Here is a 23,939-nt window from a genome sequence, read left to right as displayed (position 1 = left end):
CCAGCAACACACACACACACACACACACACACACGTCACTTCCTTCATCCTTCCCTCGGACGTTTTTTTAACAAATTGAGTGTTCATCAATGTAATGGATTTGAGGAGTTTTGTGGTTGAAATTTAAAAAAGTAACAAATCCTTCTCTCGGCTCAATTTGACCCCCTTAGGAATGAGTGGAACACGAGGAATGCTTCAGTTCACATAGAAACACCTAAAAATGCTCAAAATTCAAACTAAAAATGCTAAAACTTTACCAAAAAAAGATTTTATAATGTCTACATGTGTATCTGATGCACACTGAAGAGAACTGGCTTTAGGACCCAGAGGAACAGCTCATTTACTCCATATAGAGCTATAAGAACATCTAGAGTCATGAAATATCATCTTATATTATTATTTTTCCACAAGAGATCGATAAAGACACTCAATGTAAGATATTTAGAGCTGAATTAAAAGAGTTATGCATGACATTGTGAGTTATTTTGAATTTAAATGTGAGGAATATGTGCTTAAATTACTATTTATTTATTATTTATTGATCAAATCTAGTCATTTAAAAGGTAAATTAAAAAATAAAAATTAATTAAAAAATATCAAAAATATCAAAAAGAAATGAAATAAAATAAGCTTTCTGGGGTGATTCTGAAGGGTTAAACTGGTGAGCATCAGATGATCTGATTGGATGGTGAGGAAGGATACGCTGTTCCTCGGATCCTCTTGATTTTCCCGGGATCCGTGAGATGAACGGGTTTGATGGAGCGTCGAACGGGACAGGAGAAGTGAACCTCTCCTCCTCCTCCGGGAGCCACGCCTCGCTTCACCACCTACACACACACACACACACACACACACATGCTTTATCAAACCCACAGTAAAGCAGGGTTGTGTTTGGAAACAGTGACACACACCTTTATCTCCAGACCGTCTCCATCGATCCCGAAGCTCTTCATCAGAGGAACAGCTGTGACCTTCAGGAGATCCGGCTGCAGAACACACAACATGCTCAGATTACAGTTTAGCACGCGTGTGTTTGTGTGTGTGTGTGTGTGCGTGTGTGGGTATAAGAGTGTGTACATGCGTGTGTGTGTGTTGTGTGTGTGGGTATAAGAGTGTGTACATGCGTGTGTGTGTGTTGTGTGTGTATGTGCGCGTGTGAATGTGGGTACAAGAGTGTGTATGTGTGTGTGTGTGTGAATGTGGGTACAAGAGTGTGTATGTGTATATGCGTGTGTGTGTGTATGTGTGCGTGTGAATGTGGGTATAAGAGTGTGTATGTGTATATGCGTGTGTGTGTGTATGTGTGCGTGTGAATGTGGGTATAAGAGTGTGTATGTGTATATGCGTGTGTGTGTGTATGTGCGCGTGTGAATGTGGGTATACGAGAGTGTGTGTGTGTGTGTGTGTGTGTATGTGTGTGAATGTGGGTATACGAGTGTGTGTGAATGTGGGTATACGAGTGTGTATGTGTACGTGCGTGCGTGTGAATGTGGGTATAAGAGAGTGTGTGTGTGTGTGTGTGTGTGTGTGTGGGTATAAGAGTGTGTGTGTGTGTGTGTGTGTGTGTGAACAGTAAAACTATAAACACACACTGGCTGGACTTTGACTCCTGAAGCGATCGAAGCATCTTCACATTAACAGCGCTGATGTTAACAGACAAACAAACAAGTCGAACATTTAAGAAAAAAAAGAATGAATAATTTTTTTAACTATAGAGACAAAAAACATGGAATCTGAATCTGACTTTATGAACTGTTGTTCTGTTGAACACAAAAGAAGATCATTTGAGGAATGTTTAACTGGTCACCAGTTTTTGTTCGTTCACTCGTTTCATTACTGGATGATTCAGTGTTTTTGAACGAATCTCTTGAATGAATGATTCAATGACTCACTCGTTTCATTACTGGATGATTCAGTGTTTTTGAACGAATCTCTTGAATGAATGATTCAATGACTCACTCGTTTCATTACTGGATGATTCAGTGTTTTTGAACGAATCTCTTGAATGAATGATTCAATGACTCACTCATGTTTGAACAGTCTCTTGTCTCCACCTACTGGTGTAACGATGTAATGATTCAATCTTTATTTGAAGCAGCAAGTTACTTTCAAAAGCTGATTTCCTCTATTGTGATCTCTACTGTAGACGTCAGTGTTTATATCTGATCTATAAACCTTTATCCAGAACTAATATGATAATATTAAATGATTGTAAGACAGGAATAATGATACAGTGTGATTGAAAAGGCTGTCATATCTATTCATGCCAGCGGCTCTCTGGATCAGAACAGATCTGAATGTATATCTAATAAATCTAATAAATCTCGGTGTCACATCTTTTGTATCTCATGGTGAATCTCATAAAGGTCATATTTCACCACAATAAAATAAAAAAAATATTTTTGCATAAAAAAAACAAAGCATTTGACATCATCGTGACATTATTTACATGACAATTAAATTGGCATTACTTAATATAAAAATCACATTATTATTATTTTTACTACTATAATGCATAATGCAAACAATAATATATTTAAATAATAAAGTATTTATATATCATGATAGTATTTGTATTCATTTGTGTTTATGCTGATTTAAATAAAATTATATACACTGTTTTACAGTCGAATTTGCTTCACTGTCATGGCAATAATCTTAAATAGCCTTTATTTTATTTATGTAATATCATTTCTTATGGTTTTCTCTTGGTTTTGGGGTTTACCCAGATTTAAATAAGTGTGTGTGCACTGCAAAGATGCTTTTCTTACTCAGTATTTTTGTCTTGTTTCTGGTCCAGTTACTCGTTTTTAAGCAAAAACTCACTTAATTTTGATTTATTTCCCCAGAAAACAAGACATAATATCTCATGGCATTTTCCTCCTCTAGTAAATGCATCTTGATTTAAGAATGTTTAGATATTTGGACTGGAAACAAGGGAAAAAAAGCATTTTTTGCATGAGTGTACAGGGTAAATGGATCCGGTTCGGGATTGGGATGAGCTCATGTCTGTTTCGTGATCAGATCCGGTTCGGGATTGGGATGAGCTCATGTGTGTGTTTCGTGATCAGATCCGGTTCGGGATTGGGATGAGCTCGTGTGTGTTTCGTGATCAGATCCGGTTCGGGATTGGGATGAGCTCGTGTGTGTTTCGTGATCAGATCCGGTACGGGATTGGGATGAGCTCATGTGTGTGTTTCGTGATCAGATCCGGTTTGGGATTGGGATGAGCTCATGTGTGTGTTTCGTGATCAGATCCGGTTCGGGATTGGGATGAGCTCATGTGTGTTTCGTGATCAGATCCGGTACGGGATTGGGATGAGCTCATGTGTGTCTCGTGATCAGATCCGGTACGGGATTGGGATGAGCTCATGAGTGTGTTTCGTGATCAGATCCGGTACGGGATTGGGATGAGCTCATGTGTGTGTTTCGTGATCAGATCCGGTTCGGGATTGGGATGAGCTCATGTGTGTGTTTCGTGATCAGATCCGGTTCGGGATTGGGATGAGCTCATGTGTGTGTTTCGTGATCAGATCCGGTTCGGGATTGGGATGAGCTCATGTGTGTGTTTCGTGATCAGATCCGGTTCGGGATTGGGATGAGCTCATGTGTGTTTCGTGATCAGATCCGGTTTGGGATTGGGATGAGCTCATGTGTGTTTCGTGATCAGATCCGGTACGGGATTGGGATGAGCTCATGTGTGTCTCGTGATCAGATCCGGTACGGGATTGGGATGAGCTCATGTGTGTGTTTCGTGATCAGATCCGGTACGGGATTGGGATGAGCTCATGTGTGTCTCGTGATCAGATTCGGTACAGGATTGGGATGAGCTCATGTGTGTTTCGTGATCAGATCCGGTACGGGATTGGGATGAGCTCATGTGTGTGTTTCGTGATCAGATCCGGTACGGGATTGGGATGAGCTCATGTGTGTGTTTCGTGATCAGATCCGGTTCGGGATTGGGATGAGCTCATGTGTGTTTCGTGATCAGATCCGGTACGGGATTGGGATGAGCTCATGTGTGTGTCTCGTGATCAGATCCGGTACGGGATTGGGATGAGCTCATGTGTGTTTCGTGATCAGATCCGGTACGGGATTGGGATGAGCTCATGTGTGTGTTTCGTGATCAGATCCGGTACGGGATTGGGATGAGCTCATGTGTGTGTTTCGTGATCAGATCCGGTTCGGGATTGGGATGAGCTCATGTGTGTGTTTCGTGATCAGATCCGGTTCGGGATTGGGATGAGCTCATGTATGTGTTTCGTGATCAGATCCGGTTCGGGATTGGGATGAGCTCATGTGTGTGTTTCGTGATCAGATCCGGTTCGGGATTGGGATGAGCTCATGTGTGTTTCGTGATCAGATCCGGTACGGGATTGGGATGAGCTCATGTGTGTGTTTCGTGATCAGATCCGGTACGGGATTGGGATGAGCTCATGTGTGTGTTTCGTGATCAGATCCGGTACGGGATTGGGATGAGCTCATGTGTGTGTTTCGTGATCAGATCCGGTTCGGGATTGGGATGAGCTCATGTGTGTGTTTCGTGATCAGATCCGGTACGGGATTGGGATGAGCTCATGTGTGTTTCGTGATCAGATCCGGTACGGGATTGGGATGAGCTCATGTGTGTGTTTCGTGATCAGATCCGGTACGGGATTGGGATGAGCTCATGTGTGTTTCGTGATCAGATCCGGTTCGGGATTGGGATGAGCTCATGTGTGTGTTTCGTGATCAGATCCGGTACGGGATTGGGATGAGCTCATGTGTGTTTCGTGATCAGATCCGGTTCGGGATTGGGATGAGCTCATGTGTGTGTTCTGTGATGTGCTTCAGGTGTGGAGGACACACACACACACACACACTCACGGAGGGGTCGTTGGGGTCGTTGGTGACGCCCTTCAGCACGGCTCTCAGCGGGCTCTTCATGAACGGCCCCAGCATCAGCAGCGGCTCCAGGTAATAGCCCACCGACCGCGTCACGTGACACTCGTGCTCCACAGGGCCGCCCGTCAGGAGCCCCGGCTGGTAGAACAGCACCGTTCCTGCACACACACACACACACACAGAAGTGAGTCTCCGCCGGGCAGACGAGCTAGCAGAGATGCGCAGGGTTATTAGCTAAATCTGTCGACTTTAGCAACCTGTGGTGCAGTATATGCCGACGGTGTGGAAGCTTGAGTCCGCCACAGAATAAAACATTTGAAAAGATAATTGCGACTTTATATCACGCAATTCTGACTTTATATCTTGTAACTCTGACTTCACAATGACCTTTTTTTTTTCATCCTGTGGTGAAAACCAGCGTCTGTACAACAGTGACGGTTCAGAAGTGGGAAAGCGGTTTCGGAGCGTCTTCCCCCAGTGTGCACGCCTGTACCTCAAGCATTAAACACAGAGTCCTGCTCTATATCAGAGTCAGTGTTTCTGAACTCCTGAAACGCCTCCATTGTAGTCGTGAGTTTTTTTCAGGAACGAACACGTCTCAATATGCTCTTCAGTCATTTCACTTTTGACCGAAAATTTTATGTTTTTGATTTTTTTTTTTTTTTTACTTCATTGGAATGGTACGAAACTTGGTAAAGGTTTTTGCACTTGCTGTGTAACACACACACACAAATAATAATTAAAAACATGATTCGAAAAGTTTAAATGGTCCTGAAAAAAATTGTCACAAAAATGACGCATTGGAAATGAATGAGACGAGTTTCCTCTAGTGGAAGCGTTTGGTACTGCAGCCGAACAACATCTCACTGAGAGATCCGTTTCTGAGATATCAAACTCACATCTGAACACAACTGATTTTCTTGCAGTTTTAGAGTAAAACGTGATTTTATAAAAATATATATTTCATATAAAAATTGAAAATAGTATTTTTGTGCCATTTTCATAACAATACACGTAAAATTCTGTAATTTTTTAAAAATCACTTTTTTAAACTTTTTTCACTTCAGCAATAATCTGCCAAGTGCATTATAGTATATAGATTATATTGTAAATTAATCTCATTGACAAAAAATAAATAAAAAATTCGGTACTTTTTGACTGACAGACGGTTTAATAATTAATGCGCAGAATAAAGGGGCGGGGCCTGGTTGAGTTAGTTAGTAGTGTGTTAAACTGGCGGTTATGGTAAGGGGCGGGACATTTCCCAAACACACTCAAAGTGCTCGACCAATCACAACACACTGCTCCAGCCGACCAATCAGAGCACAGTGTGCTTTTCAGAAGGAGGGGCTTCAGAGAGACAGGAAGTAAACAGAGCGTTACTGACAGACTGGGAAGAGAGGAGCCGCAACAATGGAGAATATGAGGAGAATAATCAACATTCAAGCAGGAAAACCTGCTCTAGAAGAGCCTGAAACTACATCAACACTGTTGACATGAAACTCACCCGTTTGGTTGATTTCAATTCTCGTGCCGTTGGTCACTTTGTCGAGGAGTCGGATGAAGCTCGCTTCAAAATCTGACCCACAGACACAGAGTTCAGAAACATGAGTTCAGAGTCACGGTTCAGTGTGACATAAACTTGCTTATGTGTGTCTTTACAACATTAAAATATAATTGTTTTACATGGATGTGAAGTAAATGGACAAAATTATGTAAATATTTACGACTCAAAAGAGTCATAAATTAATTACAATTAATGTACAATATAGAATATAAAAATACATCGATGCAATAAAAACAAATCCATTCAAATTATGTTAATAATAATAACAGCTTGGAAAAATAAAGAATATTAATCTAGAATATAAATAACTGAAGAAAACAAATTAGGAAAATGTAAAATATTAATTAATCATAAGAAAAAAAAATGATGATAACACACTCATACAATACATTTACAGAAGCTTTAATGCTGATGAAGACTAATGTTGTTATTGGTATCTGGTTGTTTTCAATTCCATTCATAATTTCTTCACTGATGACTGTAAATAATACAATATTGCCAAAGCTTGGAATACATAGCATAACAATAACTTCTAAATAATAGAAGAAAATATTATAGCTTGAACGTAAATAAACAGTGTGAGGAATCAGAACATTGTTCGCACGCTAGGTCACGTGTGTGTGTGTGTGTGTGTGTGTGTGTGTGTGTGTGTGTGTGTGTGAGAGTTCGGGTCACCTCGCAGGCCGGGGTTGTCATCTTTAGACCTGATGTTTCGTATTTTCACTCGTTTTCCGCTCAGTGTGGACAACACGAGCCTCTGTCTGAAGCAGTTGCAGCCCTCGAACTCCATGATGTTACACACGTGTTGTTTCTGTGGCAGGCTGGACTCAACACGGACGAGAGCCCGCGAGGGACAAGCGACAAAACGCGAAGGCGGAAATACAGCGCTACATGCGACGACCACAAGAGGGCGCCAAACTCCAACCGTGTCATTTAAAGTCCCGCTGTGGTGAAAATCCAGCTTTTAATGTTGTTTATATGTCTATGTGGTGTTTTTAATATGCTTTAAGACAAACCATGTGTAAATTCATAAGTCGACACCCTGCTGAGTGTTATAGGTTAGGTTTGTCAAGATTTGTCGCTGTGTTTTCTGATTTGTTATTTTGTTTACGGAATTGTTATTGTGTTTTTTAACTTGTTAATTAGTTTTTAGTCTTTCCTTTTCGTTTATACATTTATTTTGTTTTCGGAATTGTTTTGTTTTGCACTTCTCGGCCATGCATGTTAAAGTTATAGAGAACTTTGAGATTTTAATAATTCCAGTCACTTTTAGTAAATGATAATAATGCATTTTGTTTAAAAGCACTCAATGATGCCTTACAAAATTAGTAACAATAGTTAATATACGTCATGACTCACACTTCACATGAAGTATAATAAACATCAATTGCAATGTTTAAAAAAAATAGACAACTTGAGACGAGGCAACTAGACAAAAAATAGACAACTATGTCTAGAAATCACATTGAAATTCTCTCATATATCCATGTTTTTTAAATCAAGTTTTTTTTTTTTTCAAGATTTTTCAACTTGTTAATTTGTTTTTAGTCTTTTAATTTTTTTATAAATTAGTTGTTTTGTTTTCGGAATTGTGTTTTGCACTTCTCAGCCACCGTAGGTTTATCTTATTTTAAATCATTTTAAGGCTCTAAAGAAGAAAACAGTCAAAAAGAAAACATGCAAAGAATTTTTTTATTGCAAATTATACATTTGCATCATTCAAAACAAACACACTGAACATTCGGACAGAACTGATGATCGTACACATGAACCACGAGAAAACTGATCGACTGACTTCGGCTTTCATTGTTTAATTCACAACATTAACGTGTCGATCGTGTCAAGTTGAGCTTATGATCAGTTACCAGAGAAAACAAACCGAGAGAAGAATCATTTCCAACAAAACACAAGACGATCAGCATTTCATATTCCCTTAAACTGAAGTGAACGAGTGTGTGCAGAGCCATCATAGATGACAGAAACACTTGCACAGCAATTAAAAGAAAGCACTCGAACTGTGATCATGAAGATTTAAAAACACTAGATTCATAAAACATCTCTGAAGTTGAAGAGATCACTGTCATACAGCCAGAACAAAACACACACATTTACTTAATACTTCAGTCTAATAACTTCCATAACGAAATAAACATGATACTCTGCAGAAACATCACGTTCTTCCTCAGAGTTTCCAGCTCTAACATCTCAGCACTCTTACATCAAGACACATTTACTGGAGGAGAAGCATGACTGAAGATATTAAGACTTGTTTAATGAAAAATGTGTACAAATAAAACGAGTTTGTGCATAAAACAAGAACTAATATCTGTCAATGGAGTCAGAAAAATAATCTTAATTCAAAGAGAAAACGAGATTATTTTGTTCTTGTTTTAAACTCAAACATTAAACAAGTCTTAATATCTTCAGTTATTCTGCTTCTCCAGTAAATGTGTCTTGATTTAAGAAAGTTTAGATGTTAGTGCTGGAAACACTGAGGAAGAACATGATGTTTCTGCAGTGTGATTGTGTGTCTGATGTCGATCCGGATCGTTCGGTTCAGATTCGGTCCCAGAACTGCAGCAACTGACTTCCAGCCTGATGCTCCAACTCCTGTTCAACACACACACACACACACACACACACACACACACACACACGGAGACAAGAGACTGTTAAAACATGAGTCAGTGAATCATTCATTCAAGAGATTCGCTCAAAAACACTGATTCATCCAGTAATGAACAAGTGAGTCATTAAAACTGCAGTGAACCAAAGACAGTCTCAAAAACACACTTTGAAATCGCTGGTGTTTCTGACGTCACAAACTACCTTGTAACCAATCAGATCAACGTGTGATCGTCAACCAGTGGATCTCTGAGCTGAGTGAGTGAGTGGAGGCGGGGCTCATTTGCATATTCAATGAGGCAAGGGTGTCGAATTGCATTCAAGATATTTTAAGGCATGAAGAAATTTTTACAAGGAAAAAAACGCTTAAATATGTCATTATTCATGTATCATTTGCCTGATTTATACAACATTTTACTCCTTAAAACATGATGAAAACGTGTTATTTTGTTCTGTCAGTTGACAGTATTTTCTGATGTGATGAAAAGAGAAATCCAGGATCTCCTCTGGAAAAAAGTTCAATATGTCAACAAAATTAAACAGGAATGTTAACTCTGGCTTTATCCAGTCTTCAGATCTCTGTGCTGGAAATGTATGCAAATGAGGGTAACACTTTATTTTACAGTGTCCTCGTTACATATGTTACATGTATTTACCATAGTAAATCAGGCGAGCTAGTGCGCATAGGCCACGCAGTGCTGGTGAAATAACACATTAGCGGAGCGGAGGGAATCATATGGAATTTTTTACAGAAAACTTCTTGCACAAAATAAATTTGACCTGTGTGTGTGTGTGTGTGTGTTTATTTCACAAACTTTCCAGGGCCTTGAAAACATGTTTTCAGGTTCACAAACTTTGAAGGATTTCAGGGACCCGTGGGAACCCAGACGACTGTACGACCCGCTAGCTGCGTTCTGCCTCACAGCGGAAGGAGTAAAGAGCAAGTACGGAGTTAGTTACAAACTAGCTAGTAGTTACTAAGCCTCTAGTTTGGGCTTTACGTTCCAGTTCCAGTAAGAGCTTCCGAACGGCCGGTGCGACCCGAGCCAGAGAGTGTGTGTGACGCACCTGTCCGTCTCTGCTGATCTGGACTCTCCTGCTGTCGTTCCAGGGGTTCAGGAGATGTTGCGTGAGCTGGAACGGCAGATTCTCCTTACGGACCCACTCGACCCCGAACACACCGCCCAGCCCCGCCGAACCCCAGTCCAGACACCGCTCGCCACTGATGGACGACGTCATGCGCGCGTAACCCTGAGAGAGAGAGAGAGAGAGAGAGAGAGAGAGAGAGAAGAGAGAGAGAGAGAAGAGAGGAGGGAGAGAGAGAGAGAGAGAGAGAGAGAGAGAGAGAGAGAGAGAGAGAGAGAAGAGAGAGAGAGAGAAGAGAAGAGAGGAGGGAGAGAGAGAGAGAGAGAGAGAGAGAGAGAGAGAGAGAGAGAGGAGAGAGAGAGAGAGAAGAGAGAGAAGAGAGAGAGAGAGAGGAGAGAGAGAAGAGAGAGAGAGAGAGAGAGAGAGAGAGAGAGAGAGAGAGAGAGAGAGAGAGAGAGAGAGGAGAGAGAGAGAGACACACACACACACACGCAGTCAGTATTAGGGCTGTCAAAATGGCTGAAAAGCTAAATTCGATTTACTTTCTTAAATATTAGCACAACTCAAATGATTTTAATGAATTCTCAAGGCAATCCTATGTTAGATGGAAGAAGTGTTGTATTGCCTCCGGTGTCCACAAGAGGGCGCAAGCGAGCGCAATGAGCAAATATAAAAACAAATCAAGCATCGCATAATTTATTGAAATGAAATGACACTGACTTTTTAAAGTGCATTTACTTGTGAATTGTTCGAACAGGAATCCACTTACGGCTAAAGCACAACTCATGGCGTCAGTATTAGCGTAGCGCGTCATGGCGTAGCGTAAAGGCCTCATTATACTTCTGCGTCGGACCTACGCCGGAGCCTCTACGCCGTAGGAAACGTGTTGGTTTTAATTTATACTTCTGCGTCGTCGTCCGCGTTGACGCGCACAGAGGGAGCGTGTGAAACCCCGAGGGAGGGGTTCTGGCAGACCAATCACAGCGCTTGCGTCCGCGTAGAATTGACGCGTTGTTATATTTTTGGAGAGGTGCACGTCAGGGTACGCCGTAGGGTACGTGCGCTACACACAGCCTACGACGTAGCTACGGCGGCAGTTCGACGCAGAAGTATAAACAGGCCTTAAGCATCAGCAGTGCGTCGCATTACTCGCATTAGTTGCGCTCAGACCAGAGCCATAGAGAGAAAGAGTTGCGACACTCCATAGACCTCCGTTGTAAAAAATGGCGGCGCTTTTAACCGCCTACTTCCGGGATTTGAAGATCGGATTAGTTCCAAACACTGTCATTTTGGGCGTTGGACACCATTCGCTAACACTGCTGCGCGTCGAGTTGTTCCAGAGTTAAGTTGCTGAAATATCGACCTCTTTTGAATTGTCATCTGTCTATATTGTATCAGAGGCCCTTTGCGATGCTTATACTGGTCTTCATTTGTACATGCACAGCGTAATTATTTATATTTTATGTTGGTTGTTTCAACCAATTTCAAGCACTGCCTGCTAGCTAGTTAGCTAGCGCGACTTCGTCAGCTGTGACAGTAAGAGTTCGGTAATGAATCGCTGCCACCTTTATAGCAACTTTTATTTAATTAAATTTTTGGGGATATACTAACTTTTCATTATGTTTTATTGTCTTGAGTGAAGCGGCTTGTGAGAACAATGCTGGACCTCTAGGATTGTTATGGCCATCACCAGTCCTGTCTGTTTCAGGATCGCCTGCCTCTGGTTTTTTGTTTTCTTGTTCACACACACTCACACAAGCACACATTTTTGTTGTCTGTCATAGTTTAATAAAAAATATTTTATTTGAAAACCTTCATTTGTATCAGCCATGCTTAGATTAGTTTTTAATCTGTTATAGTTTTGATAATGTGTATGGCTTAATCTTAAAATAATATTCTTAGTCTTAACATGATACTGTTTCACGTTGTGGTCTGGGGGTGGCCACTTTCATCAGAAGAGGTGAGCTAGCTTCTAAGCGAATTCTGAACGGACCGCCACGGCAGACCTCTTTGCGTGATCACGAAGGCTATTAATGGCTGAATAAAAATTTATAAGCAAAATCACGGGAATCAATAGCCTAATACAGCCCAGTTGTGCTGAAATAAATATCATGAGACGTCTATCATCAGATGAATGATATGGAAAAGTTAAGTTAGAGCCGCTAAAGCCAGTGCTACCCATGCGAACATGAACACTAAGCTTTTCCCTCCAAAAATATAGCCTAAAACTTATCTCCAAATGCAAAACTGACATTAACAAAATGCAATAATGCAATAACAGCTGAAAAAGTACTTGGGTGTGTGTTTTATTTATATTTACCGTTCAATAATGCAATCGCTGCTGTCTGTCCCATAGAAGAACATGACAGCCAGCGTATGTGTTGGAACTATTGGGGCTTACATGAGCCACGACAGCCATAGCGGCGACATCAGAGACAGCCCTAGCGGCGACATCAGTGACAGCCCTAGCGGCGACATCAGAGACAGCCCTAGAGGCGACATCAGAGACAGCCCTAGCGGCGACATCAGAGACAGCCATAGCGGCGACATCAGAGACAGCCATAGCGGCGACATCAGAGACAGCCCTAGAGGCGACATCAGAGACAGCCCTAGCGGCGACATCAGAGACAGCCATAGCGGCGACATCAGAGACAGCCATAGCGGCGACATCAGAGACAGCCCTAGCGGCGACATCAGAGACAGCCCTAGCGGCGACATCAGAGACAGCCATAGCGGCGACATCAGAGACAGCCATAGCGGCGACATCAGAGACAGCCATAGCGGCGACATCAGAGACAGCCCTAGCGGCGACATCAGAGACAGCCCTAGCGGCGACATCAGAGACAGCCCTAGCGGCGACATCAGAGACAGCCATAGCGGCGACATCAGAGACAGCCATAGCGGCGACATCAGAGACAGCCATAGCGGCGACATCAGAGACAGCCCTAGCGGCGACATCAGAGACAGCCATAGCGGCGACATCAGAGACAGCCATAGCGGCGACATCAGAGACAGCCCTAGCGGCGACATCAGAGACAGCCATAGCGGCGACATCAGAGACAGCCATAGCGGCGACATCAGAGACAGCCATAGCGGCGACATCAGAGACAGCCATAGCGGCGACATCAGAGACAGCCCCTAGCGGCGACATCAGAGACAGCCCTAGCGGCGACATCAGAGACAGCCCTAGCGGCGACATCAGAGACAGCCATAGCGGCGACATCAGAGACAGCCATAGCGGCGACATCAGAGACAGCCATAGCGGCGACATCAGAGACAGCCCTAGCGGCGACATCAGAGACAGCCCTAGAGGCGACATCAGAGACAGCCATAGCGGCGACATCAGAGACAGCCATAGCGGCGACATCAGAGACAGCCATAGCGGCGACATCAGAGACAGCCATAGCGGCGACATCAGAGACAGCCCTAGCGGCGACATCAGAGACAGCCCTAGCGGCGACATCAGAGACAGCCCTAGAGGCGACATCAGAGACAGCCATAGCGGCGACATCAGAGACAGCCATAGCGGCGACATCAGAGACAGCCTAGAGGCGACATCAGAGACAGCCCTAGCGGCGACATCAGAGACAGCCCTAGCGGCGACATCAGAGACAGCCATAGCGGCGACATCAGAGACAGCCATAGCGGCGACATCAGAGACAGCCCTAGCGGCGACATCAGAGACAGCCCTAGCGGCGACATCAGAGACAGCCCTAGCGGCGACATCAGAGACAGCCATAGCGGCGACATCAGAGACAGCCCTAGAGGCGACATCAGAGACAGCCATAGCGGCGACATCAGAGACAGCCATAGCGGCGACATCAGAGACAGCCCTAGAGGCGACATCAGAGACAGCCCTAGAGGCGACATCAGAGACAGCCATAGCGGCGACATCAGAGACAGCCCTAGAGGCGACATCAGAGACAGCCATAGCGGCGACATCAGAGACAGCCCTAGCGGCGACATCAGAGACAGCCCTAGCGGCGACATCAGAGACAGCCATAGCGGCGACATCAGAGACAGCCCTAGCGGCGACATCAGAGACAGCCATAGCGGCGACATCAGAGACAGCCATAGCGGCGACATCAGAGACAGCCCTAGCGGCGACATCACAGACAGCCCTAGCGGCGACATCAGAGACAGCCCTAGCGGCGACATCAGAGACAGCCCTAGCGGCGACATCAGAGACAGCCCTAGCGGCGACATCAGAGACAGCCATAGCGGCGACATCAGAGACAGCCATAGCGGCGACATCAGAGACAGCCATAGCGGCGACATCAGAGACAGCCCTAGCGGCGCCATAGCGGCGACATCAGAGACAGCCCTAGAGGCGACATCAGAGACAGCCATAGCGGCGACATCAGAGACAGCCCTAGAGGCGACATCAGAGACAGCCATAGCGGCGACATCAGAGACAGCCCTAGAGGCGACATCAGAGACAGCCCTAGCGGCGACATCAGAGACAGCCCTAGCGGCGACATCAGAGACAGCCATAGCGGCGACATCAGAGACAGCCCTAGAGGCGACATCAGAGACAGCCATAGCGGCGACATCAGAGACAGCCCTAGAGGCGACATCAGAGACAGCCTAGAGGCGACATCAGAGACAGCCATAGCGGCGACATCAGAGACAGCCATAGCGGCGACATCAGAGACAGCCCTAGAGGCGACATCAGAGACAGCCATAGCGGCGACATCAGAGACAGCCCTAGCGGCGACATCAGAGACAGCCCTAGCGGCGACATCAGAGACAGCCATAGCGGCGACATCAGAGACAGCCCTAGCGGCGACATCAGAGACAGCCCTAGCGGCGACATCAGAGACAGCCATAGCGGCGACATCAGAGACAGCCCTAGCGGCGACATCACAGACAGCCCTAGCGGCGACATCAGAGACAGCCCTAGCGGCGACATCAGAGACAGCCCTAGCGGCGACATCAGAGACAGCCCTAGCGGCGACATCAGAGACAGCCATAGCGGCGACATCAGAGACAGCCATAGCGGCGACATCAGAGACAGCCATAGCGGCGACATCAGAGACAGCCATAGCGGCGACATCAGAGACAGCCCTAGAGCGGCGACATCAGAGACAGCCCTAGCGGCGACATCAGAGACAGCCATAGCGGCGACATCAGAGACAGCCCTAGCGGCGACATCAGAGACAGCCATAGCGGCGACATCAGAGACAGCCATAGCGGCGACATCAGAGACAGCCATAGCGGCGACATCAGAGACAGCCATAGCGGCGACATCAGAGACAGCCATAGCGGCGACATCAGAGACAGCCCTAGCGGCGACATCAGAGACAGCCATAGCGGCGACATCAGAGACAGCCATAGCGGCGACATCAGAGACAGCCATAGCGGCGACATCAGAGACAGCCCTAGCGGCGACATCAGAGGACAGCCCTAGCGGCGACATCAGAGACAGCCCTAGCGGCGACATCAGAGACAGCCCTAGCGGCGACATCAGAGACAGCCATAGCGGCGACATCAGAGACAGCCATAGCGGCGACATCAGAGACAGCCATAGCGCGACATCAGAGACAGCCATAGCGGCGACATCAGAGACAGCCTAGCGGCGACATCAGAGACAGCCCTAGCGGCGACATCAGAGACAGCCCTAGCGGCGACATCAGAGACAGCCCTAGCGGCGACATCAGAGACAGCCATAGCGGCGACATCAGAGACAGCCCTTAGCGGCGACATCACAGACAGCCCTAGCGGCGACATCAGAGACAGCCATAGCGGCGACATCAGAGACAGCCCTAGCGGCGACATCAGAGACAGCCCTAGCGGCGACATCAGAGACAGCCATAGCGGCGACATCACAGACAGCCCTAGCGGCGACATCAGAGACAGCCCTAGCGGCGACATCAGAGACAGCCCTAGCGGCGACATCAGAGACAGCCCTAGCGGCGACATCAGAGAGAGCCCTAGCGGCGACATCAGAGACAGCCCTAGCGGCGACATCAGAGACAGCCATAGCGGCGACATCAGAGACAGCCATAGCGCCGACATCAGAGACAGCCCTAGCGGCGACATCAGAGACAGCCCTAGCGGCGACATCAGAGACAGCCATAGCGGCGACATCAGAGACAGCCCTAGCGGCGACATCAGAGACAGCCATAGCGGCGACATCAGAGACAGCCCTAGCGGCGACATCAGAGACAGCCCTAGCGGCGACATCAGAGACAGCCCTAGCGGCGACATCAGAGACAGCCCTAGAGGCGACATCAGAGACAGCCATAGCGGCGACATCAGAGACAGCCATAGCGGCGACATCAGAGACAGCCCTAGCGGCGACATCAGAGACAGCCATAGCGGCGACATCAGAGACAGCCCTAGCGGCGACATCAGAGACAGCCCTAGCGGCGACATCAGAGACAGCCCTAGCGGCGACATCAGAGACAGCCCTAGCGGCGACATCAGAGACAGCCCTAGCGGCGACATCAGAGACAGCCCTAGCGGCGACATCAGAGACAGCCCTAGCGGCGACATCAGAGACAGCCCTAGCGGCGACATCAGAGACAGCCATAGCGGCGACATCAGAGACAGCCCTAGCGGCGACATCAGAGACAGCCCTAGCGGCGACATCAGAGACAGCCATAGCGGCGACATCAGAGACAGCCCTAGCGGCGACATCAGAGACAGCCCTAGCGGCGACATCAGAGACAGCCCTAGCGGCGACATCAGAGACAGCCCTAGCGGCGACATCAGAGACAGCCATAGCGGCGACATCACAGACAGCCTAGCGGCGACATCAGAGAGAGCCCTAGCGGCGACATCAGAGACAGCCCTAGCGGCGACATCAGAGACAGCCATAGCGGCGACATCAGAGACAGCCATAGCGGCGACATCAGAGACAGCCATAGCGGCGACATCAGAGACAGCCATAGCGGCGACATCAGAGACAGCCATAGCGGCGACATCAGAGACAGCCATAGCGGCGACATCAGAGACAGCCCTAGCGGCGACATCAGAGACAGCCATAGCGGCGACATCAGAGACAGCCCTAGCGGCGACATCAGAGACAGCCATAGCGGCGACATCAGAGACAGCCATAGCGGCGACATCAGAGACAGCCATAGCGGCGACATCAGAGACAGCCCTAGCGGCGACATCAGAGACAGCCCTAGCGGCGACATCACAGACAGCCCTAGCGGCGACATCAGAGACAGCCCTAGCGGCGACATCAGAGACAGCCCTAGCGGCGACATCAGAGACAGCCATAGCGGCGACATCAGAGACAGCCCTAGCGGCGACATCAGAGACAGCCATAGCGGCGACATCAGAGACAGCCCTAGCGGCGACATCAGAGACAGCCATAGCGGCGACATCAGAGACAGCCCTAGCGGCGACATCAGAGACAGCCATAGCGGCGACATCAGAGACAGCCCTAGAGGCGACATCAGAGACAGCCATAGCGGCGACTCAGAGACAGCCCTAGCGGCGACATCAGAGACAGCCCTAGCGGCGACATCAGAGACAGCCCTAGCGGCGACATCAGAGACAGCCCTAGCGGCGACATCAGAGACAGCCCTAGCGGCGACATCAGAGACAGCCCTAGCGGCGACATCAGAGACAGCCATAGCGGCGACATCAGAGACAGCCCTAGCGGCGACATCAGAGACAGCCATAGCGGCGACATCAGAGACAGCCATAGCGGCGACATCAGAGACAGCCATAGCGGCGACATCAGAGACAGCCATAGCGGCGACATCAGAGACAGCCCTAGCGGCGACATCAGAGACAGCCCTAGCGGCGACATCAGAGACAGCCCTAGCGGCGACATCAGAGACAGCCCTAGAGGCGACATCAGAGACAGCCATAGCGGCGACATCAGAGACAGCCCTAGCGGCGACATCAGAGACAGCCCTAGCGGCGACATCAGAGACAGCCATAGCGGCGACATCAGAGACAGCCCTAGCGGCGACATCAGAGACAGCCCTAGCGGCGACATCAGAGACAGCCCTAGCGGCGACATCAGAGACAGCCATAGCGGCGACATCAGAGACAGCCCTAGCGGCGACATCAGAGACAGCCCTAGCGGCGACATCAGAGACAGCCCTAGCGGCGACATCAGAGACAGCCCTAGCGGCGACATCAGAGACAGCCATAGCGGCGACATCAGAGACAGCCCTAGCGGCGACATCAGAGACAGCCCTAGAGGCGACATCAGAGACAGCCCTAGCGGCGACATCAGAGACAGCCCTAGCGGCGACATCAGAGACAGCCATAGCGGCGACATCAGAGACAGCCCTAGAGGCGACATCAGAGACAGCCCTAGCGGCGACATCAGAGACAGCCCTAGAGGCGACATCAGAGACAGCCCTAGCGGCGACATCAGAGACAGCCCTAGCGGCGACATCAGAGACAGCCCTAGCGGCGACATCACAGACAGCCCTAGCGGCGACATCAGAGACAGCCCTAGCGGCGACATCAGAGACAGCCATAGCGGCGACATCAGAGACAGCCCTAGCGGCGACATCAGAGACAGCCCTAGCGGCGACATCAGAGACAGCCCTAGCGGCGACATCAGAGACAGCCCTAGCGGCGACATCAGAGACAGCCCTAGCGGCGACATCAGAGACAGCCCTAGCGGCGACATCAGAGACAGCCATAGCGGCGACATCAGAGACAGCCCTAGCGGCGACATCAGAGACAGCCCTAGCGGCGACATCAGAGACAGCCATAGCGGCGACATCAGAGACAGCCATAGCGGCGACATCAGAGAGTGTCGCAACTCCTTCTCTCTATGGCTCTGGCTCAGACTAAAGTCGAATCTGTATGTTCGTTTGGCCGCAAGCTAGTTATTTTACTTTATAAAGTTTTAAATATGAATATTTTTCTTACACAAACGCAACGCTTCGTTTCAGAACGCCTTTATTATTAGCATTTTAACTAATGAACATTTTATTGTTGATGTCAAGAGTTCATATCCTGAGAATGAATAAAAGTAAACACGGCTTGCCACAGCCGCGGTGCTGGATAAGCTAAAACACACACAGTAACGTCATCATGTCTCGCGCGTCTTGACACACAAAAAAATTTAATGCACTTTTTTTTTAACTCGACGAATATTCGAAATTCGAATTTTTATTGGACAGCCCTGGTCAGTGTTAAACACAGAGTCTCTCGCGCTCGAATGGTTTAAAGTCATATTGAGATGGAGTCGATAAGAGGAATCGAAATTTTAATTTTATAACAAGTATCCGATTCCTGACCTCAAGTATTCGGTTTTCGATTCCCAGCCCGAGTGGCGTCTGACACACACCTGGAAGTGTCCGGAGCCCTGGACGGAGAACACGAGGAACACGGCACTGCTCTCCTGGAAGGCCCGGGTCAGCTTGTGCTCGTTGCTGGGGGTCGTGGACCAGATGCCCCTCTGCTGGGACAGCTCGATGTTCCTCATGTTGCTGCTCTTCATGATGAAGTATCGCACACAGGAGCGCGGCGGCCTCGGGGACGGAGACGTGCAGCTCTACACACACCACAGCATTACACTTCCACTCCATCAACACTCATCAGTGTCATTACTGCTCTGTCTGCGGTTCATTCTGATGACAAACGCACCAGAAAGACCTTCACAACGACAGCATCATACTTACGATATATCGGCCGATATCGGTTCATTTTGAATGTTATCGGTCAAATGAGAAAATTACGATAAATAATGTATTATTTCCTTCAGCTGAGACGCTTCAGATGCGCACAGTTCAACATGATGATTATGAATTGCTTGAAATATATTTGGATATTTTTGGATATTGCTTGGAAAATACAGTTCAGTGCAACATGTAATAGTGCAAGTCTGTCATATCGGCTACAGAAAATTATCATGAGAACATTATAATTGTGTGTTTGAGACATGGATTTTAATGGTGAGACTTTTGTTTTTGTAATCAGGCTCTTAAAAGTTGTATAAAAATTTTGATTTTGATTTATCGGCCGATATATTGGTTATCGGCTTTCAAATATAAAGAATTATCAGTTATTGGTATCGCTTATTTTCATATCGGTGCATCCCTAATACTTACCCAGTTAATTGACTATATTAAGAATGTTTCCTGAGATGTAATGTTTAAATATGCAAATTAGGTACTATCTAATTAAATATGCACTCATTTGCATACATTTCCAGAAGAGAAATCTGAACACTGGATAAAGCCAGGTTTAAGATTCTTGCCTGATTTTGTTGACATATTGAATGTTTTTCCAGAGGAGATTCTGGATTTCTCTTTTCATCAAAAAAAATAAAATTTCATCATGTTTTAAGGAGTAAAATGTTGTATATATATCAGGCAAATGATATATGAATAAACCTTCAGCATATAGATATGAATAAAACTGTAAGGTCTGGTGTGTGTGAAGCTGCTGAAGTGGAGATTTATGACTTTACAGAGCAAATAAAGTGCAATAAAATAAACACTTCAAGTCCCCCTGTAGTCAATCATTTTATCCCTTAAAACTCACCAAAATGTCATATTTAAATGTTTTTTCCTTGAAAAAAAATCCTCATGCCTTAAATTATCTTGAATGTAACTCGACACCCTTGCCTCATTTAGTATGCGTGGTTCTATGAATATGCAAACGAGCCCCGCCTCCACTCACTCACTCAGCTCAGAGATCCACTGGTTGACGATCACACGTTGATCTGATTGGTTACAAGGTAGTTTGTGACGTCAGAAACACCAGCGATTTCAAAGCGTGTTTTTGAGGCTGTCTTTGGTTCACTGCAGTTTTAAGGAGGAAATACTCAGCAATGGAGTCGACTTATGAATTTACACATGGTTTGACTTAAAGCATATTAAAAACACCACATAGACACATAAACAACATTAAAAGCTGGATTTACACCACAGGGGGACTTTAAAAGTGTATTTTGGATGTTTGTAATACCCTGAAAATGACCAGTTCATGAAAAAAAACACCGGTTTTGTCTTAAATATCGGAAGTGCATCTAAAATGAGTCGTGAACCTCGTAACGTCACGTACTTTCCCAGAAGCGGGAGATGAAGGGTCGTCAGCGCTGTTGAACGGGACGCGATCCTCTACCGGCGGCTTCGAGTGAAGCGATCTGTGATTCTTCATCTGAGACGCCAGCCGAGGTCTGCGGGAAACACACACACACACACACACACATCAGCATCACACCAGCCTGGCGCTGCATAGCACCGGGTGTATGATAGGGCCCACACACACACACACACACACACACACACACACACACACACACACACACACACACACACACACACACACACACCTGTCCGGGCTGGGTGGTCTTAGCTGACCAAACCTCTTTAAAGGTGACATATTAAGGGCCGGTAATATTATAATAAGATCCTCTTCATACGTCAGAAGGAGAGCGAAATCTGATCGGCGTATTGTTTGTCATGTTTGCAGAGAAAGGCTCACCAGAACAAAGTTACTGGGTTCACTTTTCACGTTTTCTGGGTTGGTAGAAGCACCGGGACCCGATTATAGCATTTAAAGGCCCCCTGAAATCAAAATGTACGATTTTTAGCCTTTAGTATGAATATGTTAGCCTTAAGCTTATGAATAAGCTGGTGTGTTCCAAAACAATGACAAAATTCGCATTTAGGAGATATAAACATTCAAAACCTACTCTCTCACTTCCGCTAAAACGAATCACGGATTTTTATGACATCACCGAGACTTCAGCTTCTCATCACATCTTCTGTCCAATCACATGCTCTCTACACTCTAAAGCTCCGCCCCCTATGCTGTAAACACCACCTGGCCAACGTGACCGTTGACACACACTGAGGAATATGTGTTAGAGTGTGCGTTCGGTTGCTCAAACACTCGAGGTTTATTCCGTTCTCCAACTGTGCGGTTAAGAATGAAATGAATGAATCCTCTACTATTGAATCATCAGCGCTCGGAGTCGCTTCCATGTGCTGTCAGTCTGTGAGGGACACTAAACGCTATTGGTTGTTTGAAAAGGGGGAGGTGCCATGCAATATGTCCCGCCTTAGCTTCCTGTTTCAGTGGAAATTACATCATCGCATCAAACAAAGCTGTGCGTTCCAAGGCACTTCAGTGGGGCTTTAAACACGGAAAGAGTCAGATTTTCATGATCTGCCACCTTTAACAGTTAGTCCACACACACACACACACACACACACACACACACACACACACACACACACCTGTCAGGGCTGGGCAGCTCCTCCGGGCTCCTGCAGGTCGTTTGCGGGGCCTCGTCAGAGTTCATGGGTCGGGGTCTCTGGCCGATGCCGGTGGGCTGCTGGAGGCCTGTGTGAGGGGCACAAGATAGTGTTTTAAACCAGTGGATCCCAACGTTTTTGTGTGTAGAGAGAAATGCTCATTCTAAGCTAATAAACACACTCATTATGTAAGGTCTTTATACACCACTGAAAACATAGTTATGTTTATTATATTGCATTTCTGTCAACAGATCCTCCTAAATATCACACACTGCACCTGTAAGTCAGGTGTGTAAGAAGGAAAGATGCAGCTCACCTGAGACCTGCTCCTCTGCCGACAGCACCGACACCAGCGTGCGGATCGTGGCCTCGTCCAGCTGAGAACAGGCTTTAGACGGAGAGCGGATCCGGCGCAGGAACAGGCTCTGCCAGCGCTGTCTGAGCCCGAACACCAGCTCCGCCATCTGCACACACACACACACACACACACACACACAGAGTTACTGTCTGAGCCCGAACACCAGCTCCGCCATCTGCACACACACACACACACACACAGAGTTACTGTCTGAGCCCGAACACCAGCTCCGCCATCTGCACACACACACACACACACAGAGTTACTGTCTGAGCCCGAACACCAGCTCCGCCATCTGCACACACACACACACACACACACACACAGAGTTACTGTCTGAGCCCGAACACCAGCTCCGCAATCTGCACACACACACACACACACACATTCTTGTACATCTATCTTTATGAGGACATTCATTGACACAATGCAATCTCTAGCCGCTTACCCTAACCTTACCCATCACAACTAAGTGCCTAACCCGACCCCTGACCCTAAACCGACCCTTAACCTCATTATAACCTTATCCCTAAAACCAAGTCTTGACCCTCAAACAGGCCTTTAAAGGCTCTCAGAAACTGAGGACCGGCCAACATGTCCTCACTTTACTCTCTCTGTCCTCACTCCACTGCTCTAACACTCAAACTGGTCCTCACAAAGATAGTTGTACAAGTACACACACACACACACACACACACACACACCCACACCCACACACACTCACACTCACACTCACACTCACACTCACTCACAGAGTTACAGGGAGTTTAATTACCTTATTTTATTATTATTATAGTTGTTATAAATCTAATACATTTTTTCTATTTATATAATTTTATGTTTATAATACTTTAATTTATTTTTTTTAATAACAAAATAATCATTCCAAAAACAATTTTGCAATTTAATAACTGCAAACTGACCGTATAATTAGTATACTTATGTAAAATATAGATTTTAATTGCTTTATTTTATTGTATATTGTTATTAATTTTATTAATATTATTTTTAAAGTGAAATAATGGTTCCAAAAAGGATTTTGAAATTGAATAATTGAAAACTGAATTGTCAGTTGAATGCAGCCTATCAGAAAGATGTTAGTTTGACCTCTTGGTCCAGTTTGAAGTTGAGCCACTCGTCGATGCTGATGTGCGCCAGACGGGCAGCGGCTCGATCCTCCATCTCACTGTCACTGCTGTCGTTCACACCGTCAGCGGCTGAAACA

At 46.4% G+C, this 23,939-nt stretch overlaps 2 protein-coding genes across 4 annotated transcripts in view; both read right to left on the bottom strand.

Annotated features, from left to right (window-relative positions):
* Positions 1-7,286, bottom strand: part of rcl1 (RNA terminal phosphate cyclase-like 1) — a 23,715-nt gene extending 16,429 nt beyond the window's left edge. The window contains exons 1-5 of the mRNA XM_084114942.1: positions 7,127-7,286; positions 6,392-6,463; positions 4,867-5,042; positions 912-986; positions 703-827 (exon numbers count right to left, since the gene is read on the bottom strand). Of these exons, the coding sequence (XP_083971068.1) occupies positions 703-827; positions 912-986; positions 4,867-5,042; positions 6,392-6,463; positions 7,127-7,241 (563 nt within the window). The 5' untranslated portion in view covers positions 7,242-7,286. The remainder of the gene's footprint in view (positions 1-702; positions 828-911; positions 987-4,866; positions 5,043-6,391; positions 6,464-7,126) is intronic.
* An 839-nt stretch (positions 7,287-8,125) lies between these two features.
* The window catches only part of ythdc2 (YTH domain containing 2), a 47,885-nt gene continuing 32,071 nt past the window's right edge, over positions 8,126-23,939 (bottom strand). The window contains exons 25-31 of one of the 3 annotated variants that reach the window (XM_084114919.1): positions 23,822-23,931; positions 22,673-22,820; positions 22,339-22,444; positions 21,158-21,272; positions 19,437-19,643; positions 10,145-10,327; positions 8,126-9,061 (exon numbers count right to left, since the gene is read on the bottom strand). In XM_084114919.1, the coding sequence (XP_083971045.1) occupies positions 9,008-9,061; positions 10,145-10,327; positions 19,437-19,643; positions 21,158-21,272; positions 22,339-22,444; positions 22,673-22,820; positions 23,822-23,931 (923 nt within the window). In that variant the 3' untranslated portion in view covers positions 8,126-9,007. Of the gene's footprint in view, positions 9,062-10,144; positions 10,328-19,436; positions 19,644-21,157; positions 21,273-22,338; positions 22,445-22,672; positions 22,821-22,944; positions 23,010-23,821; positions 23,932-23,939 lie in introns of those variants that run through there. The other 2 variants (XM_084114920.1, XM_084114921.1) reach the window with 2 other exon arrangements.

This window comes from Abramis brama (genome assembly GCF_963993115.1).
Source record: "Abramis brama genome assembly, chromosome: 5".
NCBI classification, from domain to species: domain Eukaryota; kingdom Metazoa; phylum Chordata; class Actinopteri; order Cypriniformes; family Leuciscidae; genus Abramis; species Abramis brama.
The sequence above is the reverse complement of the archived record's forward strand: the minus strand, read 5'-3'. Positions and strand labels throughout refer to the sequence as shown.